Raw genomic sequence first — 23,011 nt, 5'->3', positions numbered from 1 at the left:
ACAGTGCACAACTGGATTGGGAAAGTCAGGGGACTAATAGTGATGGTGGAGCTGACGGACAAAAGGCGGGGGAGGTTCAACTCAAAGGCTGAAGAGTGGAAACACTTTGATCGAATATTGGGGAAAGAATTGTAAGGGTGGGGGGATATGGGGAGGGGAAGCTGGGAATGAGAGGGACCAAGGAAGTGGGAGTGGGGGGGAGGGAGGATTAAAATAGGGGGGGAGAAAATGGAGGAGACATAGGAGGGGACATTCTCTATTGTATATATTTTTGTATTCTGAGGTTCAGATGAGGGAATGATGGTTGTTACCAGAATTTAGGATGAGACATTGTAATGTAACTCTTACAAGGTTTGTTCAATAAACTTTACAAAATTAAAAAAAAAAAAAAAAGAATATGTATATGATAAGTACATAAGTAGTGCCATACTGGGAAAGACCAAAGGTCCATCTAGCCCAGCATCCTGTCACCGACAGTGGCCAATCCAGGTCAAGGGCACCTGGCACGCTCCCCAAACGTAAAAACATTCCAGACAAGTTATACCTAAAAATGCGGAATTTTTCCAAGTCCATTTAATAGCGGTCTATGGACTTGTCCTTTAGGAATCTATCTAACCCCTTTTAAAACTCCGTCAAGCTAACCGCCCGTACCACGTTCTCCGGCAACGAATTCCAGAGTCTAATTACACGTTGGGTGAAGAAAAATTTTCTCCGATTCGTTTTAAATTTACCACACTGTAGCTTCAACTCATGCCCTCTAGTCCTAGTATTTTTGGATAGCGTGAACAGTCGCTTCACATCCACCTGATCCATTCCACTCATTATTTTATACACTTCTATCATATCTCCCCTCAGCCGTCTCTTCTCCAAGCTGAAAAGCCCTAGCCTTCTCAGCCTCTCTTCATAGGAAAGTCGTCCCATCCCCACTATCATTTTCGTCGCCCTTCGCTGTACCTTTTCCAATTCTACTATATCTTTTTTGAGATACGGAGACCAGTACTGAACACAATACTCCAGGTGCGGTCGCACCATGGAGCGATACAACGGCATTATAACATCCGCACACCTGGACTCCATACCCTTCCTAATAACACCCAACATTCTATTCGCTTTCCTAGCCGCAGCAGCACACTGAGCAGAAGGTTTCAGCGTATCATCGACGACGACACCCAGATCCCTTTCTTGATCCGTAACTCCTAACGCGGAACCTTGCAAGACGTAGCTATAATTCGGGTTCCTCTTACCCACATGCATCACACACTCCCCTTGATATGCAAATCTATTTCTTGCATATTCATTGTAGATATCCTGAAAATCTGACTGGCTGGGTGTGCACCACTGGTGTAGAGCAGGACTCCTGACGTGACAGTCGGTTTGTCCAGAGAGTCCTCCAGAATCTATTTGGGTTTAAAACCAACTCCAGCCCCTTTCTTTCTGTTCCAGGCTTCCTTCTAAAATAAAAAAAAAAGAAAGGAAGGAGCCAAAAAAATACTTGGTGTCTACCTGTTGCGTTTCCATTTCTTGCATTATTTTCCATTTTTTGGTTGAAGGCACTCCGTGGGTAGGGAGTTACATAATGTGAGGATTTTTTCAGTCCTGCTTGTCCTTGGTGAAAACAGTTAACTAACTTTAGCAGATGTTCTCCTAGGACAGCAAGACTTAAATCCTCACAACCCTGCCACCTCCCCAAGGAGTTTAATCTTCTCTTTGAATAAATTCGAGCCTCTGTCTTCTTACTTTTTTGATTTACATTAGCTTCCGGTTGAGGCTTGGAATTATTTTAAGTTGGGTATCACAGTTTTTAGGATGCGGTGGGGTGAGACTCCGCCTTATTTGGCGGCTGCATTGAATATATTTTTAGGTGTCAAATCAGATTGGTTACGTGGTCAGCTCTTATTGTCTTTTCCTTCACTGAGGATGGTTCGATATATTAGAATTTTGTCATCCTCTCTTTCTTATCAGGCTCCTGCGTTTTGGAATTCTTTACCGCTGGAACTTAGGATATATACCGGGGCATAATCGAACGGGGCAACCAAGTTTTCCTGAGGATGTCCTCGCAGGACGTCCCGGCAAAGGGGCGGGAAAACCCGTATTATCGAAACAAGATGAGCGTCCATCTTTTGTTTGGATAATACGGTCGGGGATACCCAAATCTCAACATTTAGGTCGACCTTAGAGATGGTCGTCCCCGGTTTTCGCGATTATGGAAACTGAAGATGTTCATCTCAGAAACGACCAAATCCAAGCCCTTTGGTCGTGGGAGGAGCCAGCATTCGTAGTGCACTGGTCCCCCTCACATGCCAGGACACCAACCGGGCACCCTAGGGGGCACTGCAATGGACTTCAGATATTGCTCCCAGGTGCATATCTCCCTTACCTTGGGTGCTGAGCCCCCAAAACCTCCCCAAAACCCACTCCCCACAACTGTACAACACTACCATAGCCCTAAGGGGTGAAGGGGGGCACCTACATGTGGGTACAGTGGGTTTGTGGTGGGTTTTGGAGGGCTCACATATACCACCACAAGTATAACAGGAGGGGGGGGGGCCTGGGTCTGCCTGCATGAAGTACACTGCACCCACTAAAACTGCTCCAGGGACCTGCATACTGCTGTGATGGAGCTGGGTATGACATTTGAGGCTGGCATGGAGGCTGGCAAAAAATATTTTTAAAGTTTTTTTTTTTTTTAGGGTGGGAGGTGGTTAGTGACCACTGGGGGAGTAAAGGGAGGTTGTCCTGATTCCCTCCAGTGGTAATCTGGTCATTTCAGGCACCTTTTTGAGGCTTGGTCACGAGAAAAAATGGACCAAGTATAGTCAGCCAAGTGCTAGTCAGGATCGCCCTTCTTTTTTCCATTATCAGCTGAGGACACCCATGTGTTAAGCACGTCCCAGTCCCGCCTTCGCTATGCTTCCGACACGTCCCCAGGAACTTTGGTCATCCCCGCGATGGAAAGCAGTTGAGGACACCCAAAATCGGCTTTCAATTATGCCGATTTGGGTGACCCTGGGAGAAGGACGCCCATCTCCCGATTTGTGTCGAAAGATGGGCGCCCTTCTCTTTTGAAAATAAGCCTGATAGTGATTATGTTTTTTGTTGATTACTTAAAACATTTTTTATTTCAGAAATGTGTTATAAGCTTTGTAAAATAAGTCATCTTTAAACTTTTATTTGTTTATGTATAGAGAATGACCTTATTGCGTTGTATTATTTTATCTGAATGTTGTGTTCACTTTTATGTAATCCGCATTGGTAGTTCATTATTAAAAAAAAAAAACAAAAGAGTTGTATTCTCTGGTTTGTAATGGACTGAGGAGGTCCAGTGTGACAGCAGCCAGTGAGAACAGTCACGTATGGTGCAGAGAGCCTACTAAAAACACTTCTAGAAAAGTGGCTGGGATAGTGCTTCCTGCACCAGGCTCCGCAACCCCTATGTGAAGATTTGTTTTGTTGTCCTTGGACAACACCCTCTACAGGTAAGTAACTTTGTTATCCTGTTTGTTGGTAGGTTGACATGATTACAGTTATTTTATGATTTTAGGGGCCTTGATTACTATTCCTATGGGTGTCCCTAGCATTACCGCATGCTAACAATGATAGCACACTTATGGCACAGCTTAGTAAACAGGGCCCTCAGTTTGTTTGTGATTTATGGTTTTTTTTAATGTATTGTGTATTTTGTGGTGTGAGCTGCTGAGGTAAGCCTATCAGCATATAAATTTTTGAAATAAGTGAATTACAGTTTTCACATGTTTTATATGAATGAATATAACTTAAAACATCTGTTTTATGTATTGTGTTTTCCTAGTTAATTTTCTTCCTTCCTTTTTTTTATGCAGGATTAAATTACAGTATCCAAGCCTAAAACTTCTTAGTGCATACACAATAAAATTTTACCAAAGAATTCTTTGGTTTGTTTTTATTTTGTTTTCTGTTTTAATTAGAATTTATTTTTCTGAGGACAAGCAGGCATAATATTCTCACATATGGGTGACATCATCCACTGAGCCCAGTGTGGACACTACCAAGTGCCCTGTCACTTTAAATCTTTGAGGCAGTGCCCCTACCACGCTGCCTTTCAGCCCAACCCTCGAGTGCAGGACCAGCAGTCTATTGTGTTCCACCAAGCTGAGAGAATGTTTTTTAATCTCTCCTCTGCGATTTTGCCTTTTTTTGTTCATAATCTTCCTTTTCAATACTAATTTCTTAATTGTAGTCATTTTTTCTATTATTATTCTTTTTTTAATTTTCAGCCTTTGGAGCCTCTGAGCCCATCTTTTGTCCAGAAATCATTGACCGTTTTCAGGTACGCGACTACTTGCGCTTCCAGGGCCATAGAGCCTTTTGACCTTACGTTGGCCATTTTTCTCTCCATGTTAATGAGGGTACCAAGTGGCTTTAAGAAGTGTACTCAATGCAATAGGACTATTTTGGGCACAGACCCCCATAACTAGTGTGTTCAGTGCTTGGGTCCAGAACACCAAGACATACAGGGTAGCCTCTGCCTGTGCATGCAAGGGAAGACCCTTAAAGCCTTCAGAGTTCAGCATGAAAACTTTTGGTTCTGTATCGACATCCTCATCGAGCATGGCAAGGGATTCAACACTTGACATGGAATCTGCATTAGCGTTGACATCGACATCATAGTAACATAGTAAACATAGTAAATGACGGCAGATAAAGACCTGTATGGTCCATCCAGTCTGCCCAACAAGATAAACTCATTTTACATGGTATGTGATACTTTATATGTATACCCGAGTTTGATTTGTCCTTGCCTTTCTCAGGGTACAGACCGTAGAAGTCTGCCCAGTACTGGTCTTTTACTAAGTTCTGAAGCTAACATCGAAGCCCCTTAAAATTTACACTTCAGCCCATCCCAAACTATTCAGTCACAATCAGGGCATAGAATGTAGAAGTCTGCCCAGCTCCCGTTTTGTTTCCAGTTACCAGCGTCGCCACCCAATCTCCGCTAAGATTCCATCGGGTGCATTGATGCAACATCGAGATGGTCTGATGTTGCATTAAGGAATCCACATCCTCTTTGGCGGTGCTGCATGGGTCAACATTGGCAGAGGAACTTTCTTCAACTTCGGAGACTCATCTGCTTCAATGGAGCACTGACACTCTACTCAAAATCTCTTCTACGTACTTCCCATAAACAGTATGTTAAAGAGTCAGACTCGGACCTCTCCCGGGAGACAGATCAGAACCCACAGAAGAGTCCTGTAGCATTCCATCAGTTCCTTCACCATCACCTGAGACGTAACATATACATACATACATAGTAGGTCTCCTCCAGAGAATATATCCTTTCCTAGCTTTGTCCATGGAATGGCTCAAGTCATATCTTTCAGATTAGAGACAGAGAAAGAACCTCACTCAGAACTTTTTGAGGTTCTAGATTGTCTCTCCTCCTAGAGAAGGAATCACTGTTCCACTTCATATAATTATGAAAAATACTCTACTCAAAAACTGGAAAACTTCACTGACAGTTCAGGTAGCCCCAAAGAAAAATTGATACAATGTATAGTAACATAGTAAGTGATGGCAGATAAAGACCTGAATGGTCGATCCAGTCTGCCCAACAGTCACATTTGTTACCAATTCAAAATTTAAGTCAGCAATGAACTTGATATTTTATACTTGATCGTAGTCTTTCTTTGGTGTTTCTGGGACGTAGACCATGAGGCATATTTTCAAAGCACTCAGCCATTCAAAGTTCCATAGGTTTCTATGGAACTTTGAAAGGCTAAGTGCTTAGAAAATATGCCTCCATAGATGTCCACCCTGCTCTGTCCTTTTGTTCCAACTACTGGCGTTGCCATCAAAGCCCAGTCCAGCGTATCCGAATTTGTCTTGTCATTTGCGGGACAAAGATTGGAAAATTCTGCCCATCACTGTCCTCACGTTCCAAATTACTGGAGCTTCCCTTGAAGCTCTCTCCAGCCCATCCTAAACTGGATTGCAATATCAAGGACTCAGACCCTATAATCCAGCCAAACACCTGCCTTAGTTGATGCATCTAGAGTCGCCATCTAAGTACCACTTGACCTGCAAACACATATGCATCCCTTCAAGTTTTTATCATTCATTTTCTAATTAGAGGTACTCTGTGTTTATTCCATGGCTATTTGAATTCCATCACAGTTTTTTTTTTCACCACCTCCTTCAGGAGGGCATTCCAGGCATCAGTCACCTCTCTGTGGAAAGATTTTCTGACATTACTCCAGGTCTACCATCCTGCAACCTCAATTCATGTCCTCTAGTTTTACCACTTTCCCTTCTCTGGAAAATATTTTTTTCTATATTAATACCTTTCAAGTATTTAAACATTAGTATCATATTCAAATCAATTCTTGTATACCGCTAATACCCCCTTTCCAGGATTCAGTATGGTTTACAATCTAAATCACCCCTGTCCCTCCACTCCTCTAGGGTATACATATTCAGGTCTTCCAGTCGCTTCTCATATGTCTTTTGGCACAAGCCACATATTATTTTTGTTGTCTTCTTCTGGACCGTTTCAAATTTTCTTACATCTTTAGCAAGATACAGCCTCTAAAACTGAACACAGTACTCTGGGTGGAGCCTCACCAACACCTTGTACAGGGGCATCAACACCCCTGTTCTTCTGCTGGTTACACCTCTCATGATACAGCCTAGCATCCTTTTGGCTATGGCCACCACATTGTCACACTGTTTTGTTGCCTTCAGATCCTCGGATACTATTGCCTCAAGATCCCTCTCTCTGTCTGTGCATATCAGTCTCTCACTGCCTAACATATACGTCTCCCTTGGATTTCTACTCCTTAAGTGCATCACTTTACACTTCTTAGCATTGAATTTTAATTGCCAAACATTAGACCATTCTTCTAACTTCTGAGATCCTTTTCAATGTTTTCCACTCCCTCTGGGGTGTCCATTCTGTTACAAATCTTGATATCATCTGCAAAAAAACATACCTAACCCTTCAGCAATGTCGCTTACAAATGCATTGAACAGAATTGACCCCAGCACTGATCCTTGAGGCACTCCACTACTCACCTTTCCTTCCTCTGAACGAATGCCATTAACCACCACCCTCTGGCATCTGTTTGTCTGTCTGTCTGTCTATCAATCAGTTCACTACTTTGGGTCGTAAGTTCAGCCTATCAAGTTTATTCAAGAGCCTCCTCTGAAGAACTGTGTCAAAGGCTTTGCTGAAATCTAAATAGAGTACATCTAGCACATGTCCTCTATACAGTTCTCTGGTTACCCAAAGAATCAGATTCTTTTGGCATGATTTACCTTTGGTGAAGCCATGTTGTCTCAGATCTTGTAGCCTATTGGATTCCAGGAAATTCACTATCCTTTCCTTCAGCATTGCTTCCATTACTTTTCCAATAACCGAAGTGAGGCTTACTGGCCTGCAGTTTCCAGCTTCTTCTCTGTCACCACTTTTGTGAAGAGGGACCACATCCGCTCTTCTCCAGCCTCAAGGAACTTCCCCTGTCTCCAAGGATTTATTAAACAAATCTTTGAGAGGACCCGCCAGAACCTCTCTGAGCTCCCTCAGTATTCTAGGATGGATCCCATCTGGTCCCAGGCTTTATCCACCTTCAGATTTTCTAGTTGTTCATAAACAATTTCTTCCACGAACGGTGCTGTATCCACTCCATTCTCATATGTACCTTTGCAAGTCAATTGTGGTCCTTCTCTAGGATTTTCTTCTGTGAATGTATTTGTTTAGCACATTTGCTTTTTCCTCATCATTCTTCACATAGCAATTTCACAATTCCATTTATAGTCTTCCTCCATTCACTTATATACCTGAAAAAATTCTTGTCATTTTTCCTTACATTTCTAGCCATTTGTTCTTCTGTTTACACTTTTGACAGATATATCTCTCTCTTGCTTTCTTTCAGTTTCATCCGATATTCCTCTCTGTGTTCTTTCTCTTGAGTTTTTCTGTATTTCATGAACGCTAACTCTAGCCTATATTTTCTCAGCCACTTGAGAACCATATCGGTTTCCTTTTTTCTCTTGCCTTTATTTACTCTCCTTACATAAAGGTTAGTAGCCATATTTAGAGCTCCTTTCAGCGTGGACCACTGCCTTTCCTCTTCTCTTATGTCCTCCCAGCCCATCTCTTTCTTCAGGTATTCCCCTATTTTGCTGAAGTCAGCATGTTTAAATCCAAGGCTTTGAGTTTTGAGTGGCTGCCCTCCACTTAGCTGTTATATCAAACCAAACTGTTTGATGATCACTGCTGCCCAGGTGGGCACCCACTTGGATATGAGACACACTTTCCCCATTTGTGAGCACCAAATCCAGCATCGCTCCTTTCCTCGTGGGTTCTGTCACCGTTTGTCTGAGCAGAGCACTTTGTAAGGCATCCACGATCTCTCTACTTCTTTCCATTTCCACAGAGGGAACTTTCCAAGCCACATCCGGCAGGTTGAAATCTCCCAGCAATCTCTCAACTTTTGGAGATCTTTATCTAGTTCTTCCGATTGTGTCAGAGGTCTGTGGACAGAGGTTCCATCATTTCTTTTCAAGGAGATCTGTATCGCTTCATCCTTTCCCCAGGCCCCTGGTACTTCAGTCACTGTGATATAGTTTCTCACATACAGCGCTACTCCTCCACTTTTACGATCATCTGTATTCTTCCTAAATAGATGGTAGCCTGGTATGTTTGCATCCCATTCATGGGAATCATTGAACCATGTCTCTATGATAGCAGCAATGTCTAAGTCTGCCTCTAACTTCAGGGCTTGCAGATCATGAACGTTGTTGCTTAAACTGCGAGCATTTGTGGTCATCGCTTTCCAGCTACATTTCAGTGGCAGTCTCATCTTCTGTTTAGTTTTTTTTTTTAGTCTCACTTTCTGTTGTGTTGATAATAATTGATTTGCTAAGACTGTTGTTTTCAGTGTTTTCTTTACTACTGTCACACCTTGTCTTTAGTTGGGGGTGACCACTGGAAGTAACCTGCCTCCATATGCCGCCCCCGCCTTCTAGTTTAAACACCTAGATACATAGTCTGAATTTCTCTACAATGATTTCTTTTTCCTGCCACAGTGAGATGCAGTTCATTACAGTACAGTCTTTTGTTTTTTCATATATTGCCCCATCCTCCTAAGTACCTAAAACCTTCTTGATGGCACTAGGCTTTGAGCCACCTATTGAAATTCTCGGTATTTTATAAACTTTTCTCTCCCTTTCCAAAAGTAGGTAGTACTTCAGAAAAAGCTACTGTTTGTGCCAAAGGTTTTAACCCCTCCCCCAGCTCCTAAAAAGCTTTCTACGCTGCAAGTGTGGTATTGTTGGCCAGGTCATTTGTTCCGTGGATAACAACATCAGTGTTAGACTTCTTAGTTTCTTCTCTGATTATAGTCAGTATTTCCATGATACTCCTGGTAGCTGGGGAGCCTGGAAGGCATTTTACTTTGCTGGGCCTCTTGAATCCACTGGGTTTGAGAAAATAGTTATCTCATCATTCCCCAGTTGTGGAGTCTGCTTTAAAACTTCTTCACAGTGCAAGATCTCATGCTTTTTCTCTTCCAGGATAGAGCAGCTAAAACATTTGGACTCTTTTGGCAGAAAAACTTTTCAGGCTTCAATGCTAACCAATTGCATATTGGATTATCAATTTTATTGCACGATTTACTTAAAATTGAGCGTATTACCTGGAGCCTACAAAACCTCATAGGAAGTCCTCTCATCTTTTTGTATTCTTTGACCCTGACAGACTTGGGATACCCATTACCAAACATACCGTCTCTACTTGGCTGGCTGACTGTATCTCCTACATGTATTCCCAGACTGGGCTGACCCTTCAAGGCCAAGTCATGGCTCACAATGTAAGAGCCATGGTGGCTTCAGTAGCCCATTTCTGATCCATCTCCATTGAAGACATTTGCAAGGCAGCTACGTGGTCTTCTATTCACACCTTCACTGCTCACTGTTTGGAGCAGCATTCTAAGAGGGATAGCCGGTTTGGACAAGCAGTCCTGCAGAATCTTTTTACCACGTAAAAGTTAATTCCACCCTCCGGCCCTTTTTTTCTACCAGGCTTACTATCAGCTAAGTTGCAAAAATCATTTATGTTGTGAGCCTGGTAGCTAGTGAATCCCATATGTGAAAATATTATTTATTTATTTTTATTTATTTGTTGCTTATATCCCACATTTTCCCACTCGTGCAGGCTCAATGTGGCTTACAGTAAATTAAATAAAAGTACAAACTTAAAGGTAATACAAGCATCTAACAGAGTGAACTAGATAGGGAAGGGGACAAGGATACATTAATCAACATTGCAAGTTGAGGGGTAAGTCTTAGCAAAGAGGAATGTCTTTAACAACTTCTTAAAAAGGCCGTGGTCTTCTTGAGTTTTGAGGTGATGAGGTAACATATTCCAGTGTTTGGGACTCCAGTAACGGAAGGACGAGGCAAAGAGTTTCTTGTACTTTACTCCCTTACAGTTCGGAAAGTGAAGATGGAGATAGGACCGAGCGGCAGGGTTGGCATTTCTAGGCGGAAGGTCAATCAAGGGGAGCATGTATTCCGGTGCAGTCCCATAGATGATTTTATGAGTTAGGGAGCAGATCTTAAAAGCAATTCGCTCATGTACAGGCAGCCAATGAAGTTTAAAGCGCAGGGGTTCGGCATGTTCAAAACGTCTTACTTTAAGGATGAGCCTCGCCGCAGTGTTCTGAGCCGTTTGGAACGTTTTCAATAAGGAAGCCTGACAACCCACGTAAATACCACTACAATAATCCAGGTGGGATAGGACCAGCCAGTGGACAAGGGTACGAAACAAGTCTCTTGGAAGGAGGTATCTGATGCGCCGAAGCCTCCACATTGCCTGGAACATTTTTTTGGTAACCAAGTGTACATGATCAGCCAGCTGGAGATGTGAGTCCAGGTGTATTCCTAAAAGTCTCATGCTATTGGCAATCGGGAGGGCCGAGCCCAGTACTGGAAGCATTGTGTCAGATACATGAGCGTACGTGGACGAGAGGATGAGACAGTGAGTTTTTTCCCTGTTGAGCCTGAATCGGAACACCTTGGCCCAGTGTTCTAAAGTGGTGAAACATGCATCTATGAGGTTGGCAACTTCTGATATTGAGGATTGAAAAGGGATGTAAACTGTAATATCATCCGCATAGATGAAAGGGTTGAGGTTTAGGTTTGCAAGTGCTGTGGCTAACGGCATCATCATAATATTGAACAGGGTAGGTGAAAGGGGCGAACCCTGAGGGACCCCACAGGAAGCATTCCACGGTTCTGAAGTGTGGGAGTTCGCCATGACCTGATAGGACCTTGAAGTCAAGAAACCCTTGAACCAATGCAAAACTGGCCCTCCTATACCGAAAGAATCCAGTAGATGGAGCAGGAGTTCCTTGGGTAATGCTAAGTTACCTGTAGCAGATGTTCGAGGACAGCAGGCATATACTGTCACACCTCTCCCACCGCCCCTTGGAGTTGTCTTCTTAAGTTTAGTACTGTACTGCTGGTCCCACTCTCCAACATCAGGCAGGACGGCACCTGTGCATGCACGGTGGGGGCAGTGCCTCAAAGATTAAAAGTGACTTGGCACTGGGCTCCGTGGATGATGTTGCCCTTGTGTGAGAATATTTGCTTGCTGTCCTCAGAGAACAGCTGCTCCAAGTAAGTAACTTAGCTTTACCACCTTTTTGAAAGAATTCACCCAAGTTGGGTGTACAAGATCAATCCTAATAGGCAGCACAGGGTGTAAGTGAAGGTAGAGCATATAGACAGATAAGATAGAATAACAAGAGTTAGATAGAGAATAAGGGTTCTCGAAGTTGCATGTGGAGTCAGAAAGGTACATGAAAATGATCTCGGCTAATGTAAGAGTGGATAAATAGTCCTGCTATAGTACTGTATTTGCAGCTGATGTTAGTCCTTATGTGTGTGAGACTAGCTATTTAATTGCTTCTTCCACTGAAGGTTGGGAGAAGAACCAAGGTTTCATCTGCTCCAAATAGTATAGATAATCTTGTGTTGAGCACATCCTTTCAGAGACTGCATTCAAGAGTGTGGGAGCTACTCCAGAGAAGACTCGTTGACTGTAAAGTGGTGTAAGCACCTGCCACAATGTAACTAGCAATTGTAGAGCTTGGTTAACATTGTTTTGTGCTACAGAATACAAGCATGCAGTGCCATACTCCAATACAGCATGAACTTTGCTTTGATTTTTGCCAGTGCTTGCTCTTCAGAAGGAAAATACACATGTCCCACTTGGCTGATGCAAGAATGTAGGCAACCATGGAAGGGGGACCCTTGGTCAGGTTGATCCTAGTCTTCCTGGAGCCAGAATGTGGAGAAAGCCTCCAGAGTGACGTCAAAAGACATTCTTGTGGTTTCTTCAGTCACAACGTCAGGGCTCAGACCAATCACTTATCTAATCATTGGAAACATTGCTGTTATCAGAGTGATATAAAAGGGTCATCTTCTTTTCGAGTTTTATCTTGTGAACTCTTCTGAACTTCCCTCTACTCATTTTATTAGTTAATCTAGTGGAACATTTCAGATCATGCACTGCCTGTGAGGACCACTTGCTAACTCAGCCATTTCTGAGGGAAAAGACTTGTCTCACTGCCAGGTTGTATAAAATAGGCTCTGTAATCACTATCTGTTAATAAACAGGTGGCCTCGTTTTGTGCCATAGGAAGAGTGTGTTTTCTCCAGTTAAAGAACTGTTGTTGTTGCAGCTTCATCCTAAGTTTCTCCTGAACTTATATTTAAACCCTTGTTATTTCCATTTTCATTCTTGGTTATATTACTTTCTTGCAAATAGTAAAGCTTTCATTTTTGTTGTATTTGTTACTTGTGTTATGTAATTTGTCAGTGTGTCTAGAAGGAGTCAGAACTTGGTAAACTGCATACAGACATGCATGTTGTTCCAGTGTGCTATACAGACTTATTATTTGCACGTCTTGTCCTACACTGCCCAGCTGGGATGGGTGTGATTACTGTCTTACTCTTACAGCGAGTGTCACATCGGGTGATGTCCTTTGGAAAGGATGTGGTTAGCAATACTGCTTGGGGAAGACCTTAACAACCTTGGAGGTGTGTAGAATGAGATCCTGTTTATCAAGTACTCTGGTCCATTTCCTTTAAGGACCTTAAAGGTCAGACACATAGTTTTCAATTCAGCCCTGCATTGTACTGGTAGCCAGTAAAGTTCTTGCAGAAATGGTGTAGTGTGATCACATCACTTGCTGCAGCATTCTAAATCAGTTGGAGCTGGTGCAAACCCTTTATAGTCAGACCAATATAGTCTGCGTTACAGTAATCTGGTCTTCATGTTGTCCAGGCATGAAACACTGTGACAAGACTTGCCTTCTCATAACATTAAAGTAATTTAAACAACAATTGCAGCACCAATTCTTAAGTCCATAAATGAGGAGGTTAAGTCAAACAAAAAAAAATTAGGAAAATGCAAATCAGCTGAGATGGCCATTTAGCTCAACATTTAATCACCAGCAAGCTGAGACATATTCAGATGCACAGGAATTGGATTTCTCACTGAGGAAAGCAGTTAGTTGAGAAGAATCAAAAATGTATTTGACTTTATTATACCAGGTAATGCGTTTACATGTCTAAGCAAAAAAACTTCCTGCTCTGCTGTGGGGCCCTGGCCAAATCTGGAAACCCATTCAAAGTTGCTTCCTATATTTGATACCGTTTCAAAATATTATTTTTATCCACTTTCAAAACCTATGTAACAATCAAAGTGGCTGGCATTATATGAGTAAACCCAGATACATTCCTGGAAGAATTCAAACAATCCACAGAAACCTTTTCTTCTATATTATCAAGATCTGTGGATGACAATAAATACTCTTAATAAAAGATAGAAGGGAATCTGCTGGAAATCCCAAAATGTCCATCATATATTTCCTCAGCATGTCCTTGGCAGAAAGTCGAGAAGATATATGAAACTTTATAAATCATAGATTTCTTGATTTGGACATTTTTTTAGCTGACAGTGTATATAAGTGAAAACATTCAACCATTACTATGACAGTCTGACAGGGTGGGAGGATGGGGGTGGGTAGGAGGTATGCATGGGGACATCAAAGCATATCATTGATATTCTAACAGGATGGGTGTGGATAGGTGAGGGGTGGGGTGATCAACAGAGAAATACAGCTTTATGGTTTATAATGGGCTAGGAACCCCAGATCCTTGTTAAGTCCTTTCTGTTGGGTGTTAAAATATTCAATCATTCTGACTTCAAAGGTCTTACGTTCTTGTATAGTTTTACAAGGAGAAAAAAAGCCATAGACAGAATCCCCCTTGTAGTGACATACAATCCAGAGCTGGAAAAACTGAGGAAAATCATAAGAGATCTACAACCTATACTCCAGGAGGATGAATTACTGAAAGAGATATTCCCATCCCCACCAGTACTGGCCTTCCGACAGCCACCCAACTTAAAACACAAGCTAATAAGTAAACTTCCATCACAGACTGAAAAGGAACAGAAGGGCACACTTCCCTGTAATTTATCCAGTTGCAAACTATGCCAAAACATTTCACAGGACCCCACAGTCATCCACAAAGGAAAGATATTCAACATAAAGGAATCTTTCACTTGCTCATCTTCTAATGTGGTATATATCATTCAGTGTAAAAAATGTAACAAAGGATGCTATATTGGAGAAACAGGCCAGATGCTTAAGACAAGATTCAATTTACATAGACATCACATGAACAATACTGGTGCTAGTAGAGCTGCCACCCCTGTTGGTCAGCATTTTACAGGACCAGGACACTGTACCAGTGACTTCACAGTGAGAATCCTGAAAGGTAACTTTAAAACCATACAAGAACGTAAGACCTTTGAAGTCAGAATGATTGAATATTTTAACACCCAACAGAAAGGACTTAACAAGGATCTGGGATTCTTAGCCCATTATAAACCATAAAGCTGTATTTCTTTGTTGATCACCCCATCCCTCACCTATCCACACCCATCCTGTTAGAATATCAATGATATGCTTTGATGTCCCCATGCATACCTCCTACCCACCTCCATCCTCCCACCCTGTCAGACTGTCATAGTAATGCTTGAATGTTTTAACTTATATACAGTGGTGGAAATAAGTATTTGATCCCTTGCTGATTTTGTAAGTTTGCCCACTGACAAAGACATGAGCAGCCCATAATTGAAGGGTATTGGTAACAGTGAGAGATAGCACATCACAAATTAAATCCGGAAAATCACATTGTGGAAAGTATATGAATTTATTTGCATTCTGCAGAGGGAAATAAGTATTTGATCCCCCACCAACCAGTAAGAGATCTAGCTCCTACAGACCAGGTAGATGCTCCAAATCAACTCGTTACCTGCATGACAGACAGCTGTCGGCAATGGTCACCTGTATGAAAGACACCTGTCCACAGACTCAGTGAATCAGTCAGACTCTAACCTCTACAAAATGGCCAAGAGCAAGGAGCTGTCTAAGGATGTCAGGGACAAGATCATACACCTGCACAAGGCTGGAATGGGCTACAAAACCATCAGTAAGACGCTGGGTGAGAAGGAGACAACTGTTGGTGCCATAGTAAGAAAATGGAAGAAGTACAAAATGACTGTCAATCGACAAAGATCTGGGGCTCCACGCAAAATCTCACCTCGTGGGGTATCCTTGATCATGAGGAAGGTTAGAAATCAGCCTACAACTACAAGGGGAGAACTTGTCAATGATCTCAAGGCAGCTGGGACCACTGTCACCACGAAAACCATTGGTAACACATTACGACATAACGGATTGCAATCCTGCAGTGCCCGCAAGGTCCCCCTGCTCCGGAAGGCACATGTGACGGCCCGTCTGAAGTTTGCCAGTGAACACCTGGATGATGCCGAGAGTGATTGGGAGAAGGTGCTGTGGTCAGATGAGACAAAAATTGAGCTCTTTGGCATGAACTCAACTCGCCGTGTTTGGAGGAAGAGAAATGCTGCCTATGACCCAAAGAACACCGTCCCCACTGTCAAGCATGGAGGTGGAAATGTTATGTTTTGGGGGTGTTTCTCTGCTAAGGGCACAGGACTACTTCACCGCATCAATGGGAGAATGGATGGGGCCATGTACCGTACAATTCTGAGTGACAACCTCCTTCCCTCCGCCAGGGCCTTAAAAATGGGTCGTGGCTGGGTCTTCCAGCACGACAATGACCCAAAACATACAGCCAAGGCAACAAAGGAGTGGCTCAGGAAGAAGCACATTAGGGTCATGGAGTGGCCTAGCCAGTCACCAGACCTTAATCCCATTGAAAACTTATGGAGGGAGCTGAAGCTGCGAGTTGCCAAGCGACAGCCCAGAACTCTTAATGATTTAGAGATGATCTGCAAAGAGGAGTGGACCAAAATTCCTCCTGACATGTGTGCAAACCTCATCATCAACTACAGAAGACGTGCTTGCCAACAAGGGTTTTGCCACCAAGTATTAGGTCTTGTTTGCCAGAGGGATTAAATACTTATTTCCCTCTGCAGAATGCAAATAAATTCATATACTTTCCACAATGTGATTTTCCGGATTTAATTTGTGATGTGCTATCTCTCACTGTTACCAATAACCTACCCTTCAATTATGGGCTGCTCATGTCTTTGTCAGTGGGCAAACTTACAAAATCAGCAAGGGATCAAATACTTATTTCCACCACTGTACACTGTCAGCTAGCACATTTGCTTATTTCCGATCTGACGAAGAAGGGCAACCTTTGAAAGCTAATCAAGAAATGTATTAAGTTATGTTCAATAAAAAAGGTATCATCTTATTTTCTTTTCCATGTTTTATTTTGTTTGATTTCTATTTATAACCTTAAGAGTGGACTAACACAGCTACCACACTCCTCGACATTTTTTTAAAAATAATTTCCAGTCTTCTATGAGTTACTGAATTATCTTTCACAATTGCTGTCTCCAAAGTTTCTAACTTCATAAGCTTCAATTCCAAAGATTCCAGTCTTGTACTATGATCTAACAACGGAATTGAATGTTCAGAAGAAGTTCCAAGGAGAGTGAAAAATTGATCCTCCAAAGATTTAAACCTGCCAGACAGTATCTTCCCCAGATTATCAATAGCTATCCAGAGATTCTACAGTCACTTCTTGTGGTTTTTCTAATAAAGACCACTGTAATCCCGCAACTCCAGATGAAGCAGGTAATTGAACCTCACCCGATGTTTCTAGCACTCCTGTTGACATAGCTAGATGAACACCTGGATCTTCCAGGGCTGCTAATACTAAAGGAGCTGCCACTGAAATTGATTCGCTAAGACTGGCTACAGTAGACCAGTATGCCTCCCTCCTTGAGCCTCCTCAGATGCCCCAGCGCTGGACTGCATCGGGAGCCTGCATTCTTTGGGAGATAGGGATATCACTGAGGCCTGGGAAGAAACCACTCCTCAAGTCAGCAGAATATTTCCCAGTGGTCAGCCATCTAAAGTGATTGTCGGAGCAGAACCAAGTCATACAAATTCATCCACGGACCAGCCACCAAGTAGAAAGGAGTGTGCTCACACCCATACAGGTAGTGCCCTTTATTTTTCCCCCTCATATCAGAGGAAAGGAAACAGGCTTCAAGAGGTAAGATGCTGAGGCTCACAGGGATACCTTAGCGGCCACCATCTGCTCTGCCCCCAGTTTTTCTTTTTGTGACTGAATGACTGTTAATTGTTATACATATATTGTCTTTGTTCAAGATAACATTTTTTATTTTTAACTGTTGATATTTTTACCATGAGGCCCATTTTCAAAGCACATAGACTTACCAAGTTACATAGGTTATTATCAGGATTATTTTCGAAAGAGATCGCCGGCGATCTTCCGACACAAATCGGGAGATGGCCGGCCATCTCCTAAAACTGGCCAAATTGGTATAATCGAAAGCCGATTTTTGGACACACTCGCCGGCATTCCGTCGCGGAGGCGGCTAAACTTCAAGGGGGCGTGTCGGCAGGGTAGTGAAGGCGGGATGTGGGCGTGCTTATGAGATGGCCAGCTTCAGCTGATAATGGAAAAAAGAAAACCGGCGATGACGAGCATTTGGCCGGTTTTACTTGGTCTATTTATTTTCACGACCAAGTCTCAAAAAGATGCCCAAACTGACCAGATGACCACCGGAAGGAATCGGGGATGACCTCCCCATACTCCTCCAGTGGTCACCAACCCCCTCCCACCCAAAAAAAAACTTTAAAACATTTCCTTCCTAGGAGGGGAAGCTAGTCGGCCAGCTCGTTAAAAAAAAAAAAAAGGGTCTTGCTAATCAATTATGTTATGACTTGTTCTGGAGTGCTGTATTTTGTGATACTGTTTTGAGAAATGTTCAAGAAAGACTTCATACAAATTAAGAAAGTCCCTGCCGTTCATTTTCCCTTGATGGCCATCCCTGACGTGCACTTCCCTTAATAGCCGTCTTTCTCTCCGAAAGTGCACTTCTCTTAATGGCCGTCTTTCTCCCCAAACAGGGAAATCAAAACAGTTTTTGCTCACAGTTTTTTTAGTAGTAACAGTGGGATTTGAACCAGCCACCTCTGCATTACAACAGCCATGATGTAACCACTTGGCCACAGCTCCACTTACTTGGCTGTCCCTCCCTTTTGATTATACCCCTTCAGGTCTCTCTCAGCCAATCACAGTGCGTTAAGGTGTCTGTGAGTGGCTGAGAGAGACCTGGAGGGGTATAATCAAAAGGGAGGGACACCCAAGTAAGTGGAGCTGTGGCCAAGTGGTTACATCACTGGTCTTGTAATGCAGAGGTGGCTGGTTCAAATCCCACTGTTGCTACAAAAAAAGCAGTGTGCAAAAACTTTTGATTTCCCTGTTCAGGGAGAAAGACGGCCATTAAGAGAAGTGCACTTTCGGAGAGAAAGACGGCCATCAAGAGAAAGACGGCTATTAAGGGAAGTGCACGTCAGGGACGGCCATCAAGGGAAAATGCACGGCAGGGACTTTTTTCATTTGTATGAAGTCTTTCTTGAACATTTCTCAAAACAGTATCACAAAATACAGCACTCCTGAACAAGTAAGTCATAACATAACTGATCAGCAAGATCTAAACATCCAGAAGTACCAGTGCACTACGAATGCTGGCCCCTCCCACGATCTATTTTGGCGGCGCCGTTTGATTATGCCCCTCTATGCTACTTTGTAAGTCTATGTGCTTTGAAAATGAGAACCTAAGTTACAGAAGTTGATGGTTTCAATTCTACTCCTAGTTAGATATACACAACACAATTAAAAAAAAAAAAAAAAAAAGTCCCTATCCAAACAGTTATCCTGAGAGGACCTGAAAAGCTTGGAACTGTCTAACAAACTAATTCCACTTTCTGTGTGCACTTTGAGTTGCTAGTTTTCCATGTTCACAGCTTTTTATGTGTGTTTTGCAAACCTCAGTTCCTTATGTATCTTCAGCTTTTTTTAGCTAGTTTTATGGCTTACACAATACTTGAATGAAAGTTTAGTACAGCTTCTCTTGAATATAGTAAAATAGTTTAATAAGTTTACACCTAATGCTATTTCCTGTTTTTCTTTTTTGGTACTTAATTAATGTATGACATCCTGCATGTAAGGGGGCAATACTAGCAAGCAGACTTTCAAAAGGAAACTCTCATAGAGTTTAACTTCAAAAATTCTCACAGCTATGGAAAATACCTACATAATAAAACTGATTCTATAATTAAATCCCGATGCATTCTCTTCCTTCCATGACCAAACCCCACCCCTCATCTTTTGTTTACCATAAGTAAAAGTATGTACACTGTTGCAAGCTCATGTCATGTTACCCACGGTGTGTGTTTTGGAGCGGGGGCCAATTTTCAAAGAAATGGCTTGTTTTCGAAAGGACTGTGACATTATATAACTGCACTGAATATAAAATTTATTTTACTTTTTCCCTAGGATATAATACAATATAGAGTAATCAAAAAACATCTTTGAAGAAGGGGGATTGTAATATATGAAGATATTTGGCTACTGAAATGTTGCACGTTTCAGTTGCCAAGTTTTTTTTAACTATTTAATTATCAGTGCTGTTATGGAGCATGATTTTTCTTTATAGCAATCACTTGAAATTACAGTTAATTTTGATATGAAATAAAATCAGTAAATACATTTTTAGATTTCCATTATAACTAACATATTGAAGCATGCATATGATTGTGTTACTCCATCTCTGTCAAAGTAGAGTCATAGATAAGGAAGAAAACTGTAAAATATAATTGGGAAGAATGAAGTCACGTGAATTAAGAATTTGCTTTAAAGCAGTTCTGCTATAAGGAGGAGGGCTAAAATTAATGTGGGACTGTTCTCTAGTTGTCCTTTTCCTTTACTGTTTTACCTTACACAAGATAGAAATCAGAGCAAGGGGGTACACTTGAATCTTCATATGACTCAAAAAGCAGGAAGAGAGTTGTCTCGTTTTTCATTGTTTTTTAATCCCAAAAGGCATAATACTACTTTTTAAGTATTATCTAACCAAGATTGTATACTTGAAAAGTGATGAGATACTATAGTAAACAACAACTTTGTGTGTCATGAAGCAGTAAAACAACAATTTGTACTTTAGTATATACCTCCTCTTTGAATCTAACAGTATTCTCTCTCTTTTTTGCAGAGCCAAGAGTTCTGGCTGGTACATTAGCAGGTCATACTGATGCAGTCTGGGGTCTTGCTTATAGTAGTATAAAGAATCATTTACTGTCTTGCTCAGCAGATGGCACCATTAGGTTATGGAATCCACTAGAAAAATCCCCTTGCATCGGCACTTTCAATAGAGAGAAGGGTGAGTGAAAAGTTGCCTTATTTATAGTACTAATACTTAAATGTATTGTGTTTCAGGCAGACATAATTCTTAAGCACTTGAAGCTGCAGTTCTAGTTAGGTTTCATGAAAATATCAAGTTGCCTTCTCCTTGACTTCATTACTTCTTTGATCTTAGTTCCAAGTCTTCTTTATTTTTTACCCTAATACATTACTGAGTTGCGCTGTTTAGCTTAATGACAGGGCTGTAGCTGCAGGAGATGCCCAGTGAAGTTGAATAACCACCTCTGCATCTAATCCACAGGGAACAGAATCATGGAGCCATGATTCTCATCACACCCTATTGGCACCAACAGATTTAGTTCACTCTACACTGGAGGCAGCCTCCAAAGACCCGTGGTGACTGCACTGTTTTCAAATCTTTATTACCCAGAAAGAGGGTTCCCTTTTAATACCCATCCTCTGGCCCCTAGAAGTGGACTCCTTGAACTTACCAGAGGGTGTCTCCCAAGTTCTGCTTAAACTAAGAAAGATTCCTCTAGGAATTTTTATGGATTCAGGTGGAAGAGGTTTGCTGTCCGTTGTGAGGGCAGGTTCTGTATCCCTTTTCCTGCCCTGCACAAAAGCTGCTTGAATATTTTCTACATATGTCAGAGTCAGGTCTCAAGAGCAACTCTAAAAGGTTTCAACTCAGTGCAGTTGTAGCTTATCACCGTATAGAGGGTAAATCCCTCTCTGCTCAGCTTCTAGTTGTTTGCTTCTTCCTGGGTTTGCTTCTGCTAAAACCTCCTTTCAAACCCTCAACAGTATCATGTGATCTCAATGTTGTACTTACCCAGCTGATGAAAGATCCTTTTGAGCCACTTGATAACTATCACCTGAAGTACCTGATCCCAGGGGCGTAGTCACACTTCCGTGGGAGGGGGGTCCAAAGCCCGAGGGGAGGGGGCACATTTTAGCCCTTCCCCCGGCGCTGCCCCCCCCCCCCCCCGCCGCCTTTGCCAACCCCCCTCCCGCCGCGAACCCTCCCCCGCCGCCACCTACCTTCACTTTGCTGGCGGGGGACCCCACTCCCCGCCAGCCGACGTCCTCTCCGTCCTGCTCCTGCTCTTGTTGCATGCATTGCTGACGACGTCAGACTCAGAGAACAGAGTTCTGTTCTCTGAGTCTGACGTCACACGTACAACGTGCAGGACGTCAGCAATGCATGCAACAGCAGGAGCAGGATGGAGAGGACGTCGGCTGGTGGGGAGTGGGGTCCCCCGCCAGCAAAAGTGAAGGTAGGCGGCGGCGGGGCAGGTTCGCCGGGAGGGGGGTCCAGGCTGGAATCCACGGGGGCCCAGGCCCCCTCAGGCCCCACGTAGCTATGCCACTGCCTGATTCTGGAAAGTATTGTTCATGGTGACAGTCAAAGTATGCAGAGTCAGTGGGCTTCGAGCCTTAGTAGCTGATCCACCTTATACAAAGTTTTGCAACGGAGTGTTTTTTCTGCACACATCTTAAGTTCCCTTCCTAAGGTGGTATGGGAATTCTATCATAACTAGTCAGTTATTCTGCGAATAATTTTCCACAAAAGCCACATAACCATCAAGGTGAAAGTGCAATGCACACTCTGGACTGCAAGAGGGCTTTGAGCTTCTTTTTGGAAAAGACTACAACCCACAGAAAGTTCCGTTTCACACAGTCAGGATGGGAGCTGCCATCAGTAAATGCACTTTAATTGGCTAGCAGATTGTATCTCCTTCACTTCTGCCCAGGCTGGGCTGACTCCCTAAGGTCATGTCAAGGCTTATAATGTCAGGTAGCCCTCTTGAGGTCAGCCACCATAGAGGAGGTCTGCAGAGCTGCAACGTAGACATCTGACCACACTTTCACATCTCGCTATTGTCTAGAACAGGATTCCTGATGCAACAGCTGATTTTTTTTTTTTGTTACATTTGTACCCCTCACTTTCCCAGTCATGGCAGGCTCAATGCAGCTTACATGGGGCAATGGAGGGTTAAGTGACTTGCCCAGAATCACAAGGAGCTGTCTGTGCCTGAAGTGGGAATCGAACTCAGTTCCTCAGTTCCCCAGGACCAAAGTCCAACACCCTAACCACTAGGCCACTCCTCCACATCTGGTTGATTGAATTACAGTAAGTCCTTCAAAATCTATTTGGGGTTTAGAATCCAGCTCCACCCCCTGTAGTCCACCCCCTGTAGTCCCATTCGTTTTAAGGTCAAGACCG

General features: G+C 42.8%; 1 protein-coding gene across 3 annotated transcripts in view; it reads left to right on the top strand.

The window, feature by feature from the left end:
• STRN3 (striatin 3) overlaps positions 1-23,011 on the top strand; it is a 309,869-nt gene that overhangs the window by 257,319 nt on the left and 29,539 nt on the right. For all 3 annotated transcript variants that reach the window (XM_030215282.1, XM_030215281.1, XM_030215280.1), the window contains one exon: positions 20,636-20,803. In XM_030215282.1, coding sequence (XP_030071142.1) covers positions 20,636-20,803 — 168 coding nt within the window. The remainder of the gene's footprint in view (positions 1-20,635; positions 20,804-23,011) is intronic.

Source organism: Microcaecilia unicolor, chromosome 9 (genome assembly GCF_901765095.1).
Source record: "Microcaecilia unicolor chromosome 9, aMicUni1.1, whole genome shotgun sequence".
Lineage (NCBI taxonomy): Eukaryota > Metazoa > Chordata > Amphibia > Gymnophiona > Siphonopidae > Microcaecilia > Microcaecilia unicolor.
Note: the sequence above shows the minus strand (reverse complement) of the source record. Positions and strands in the feature narration are given on the sequence as shown.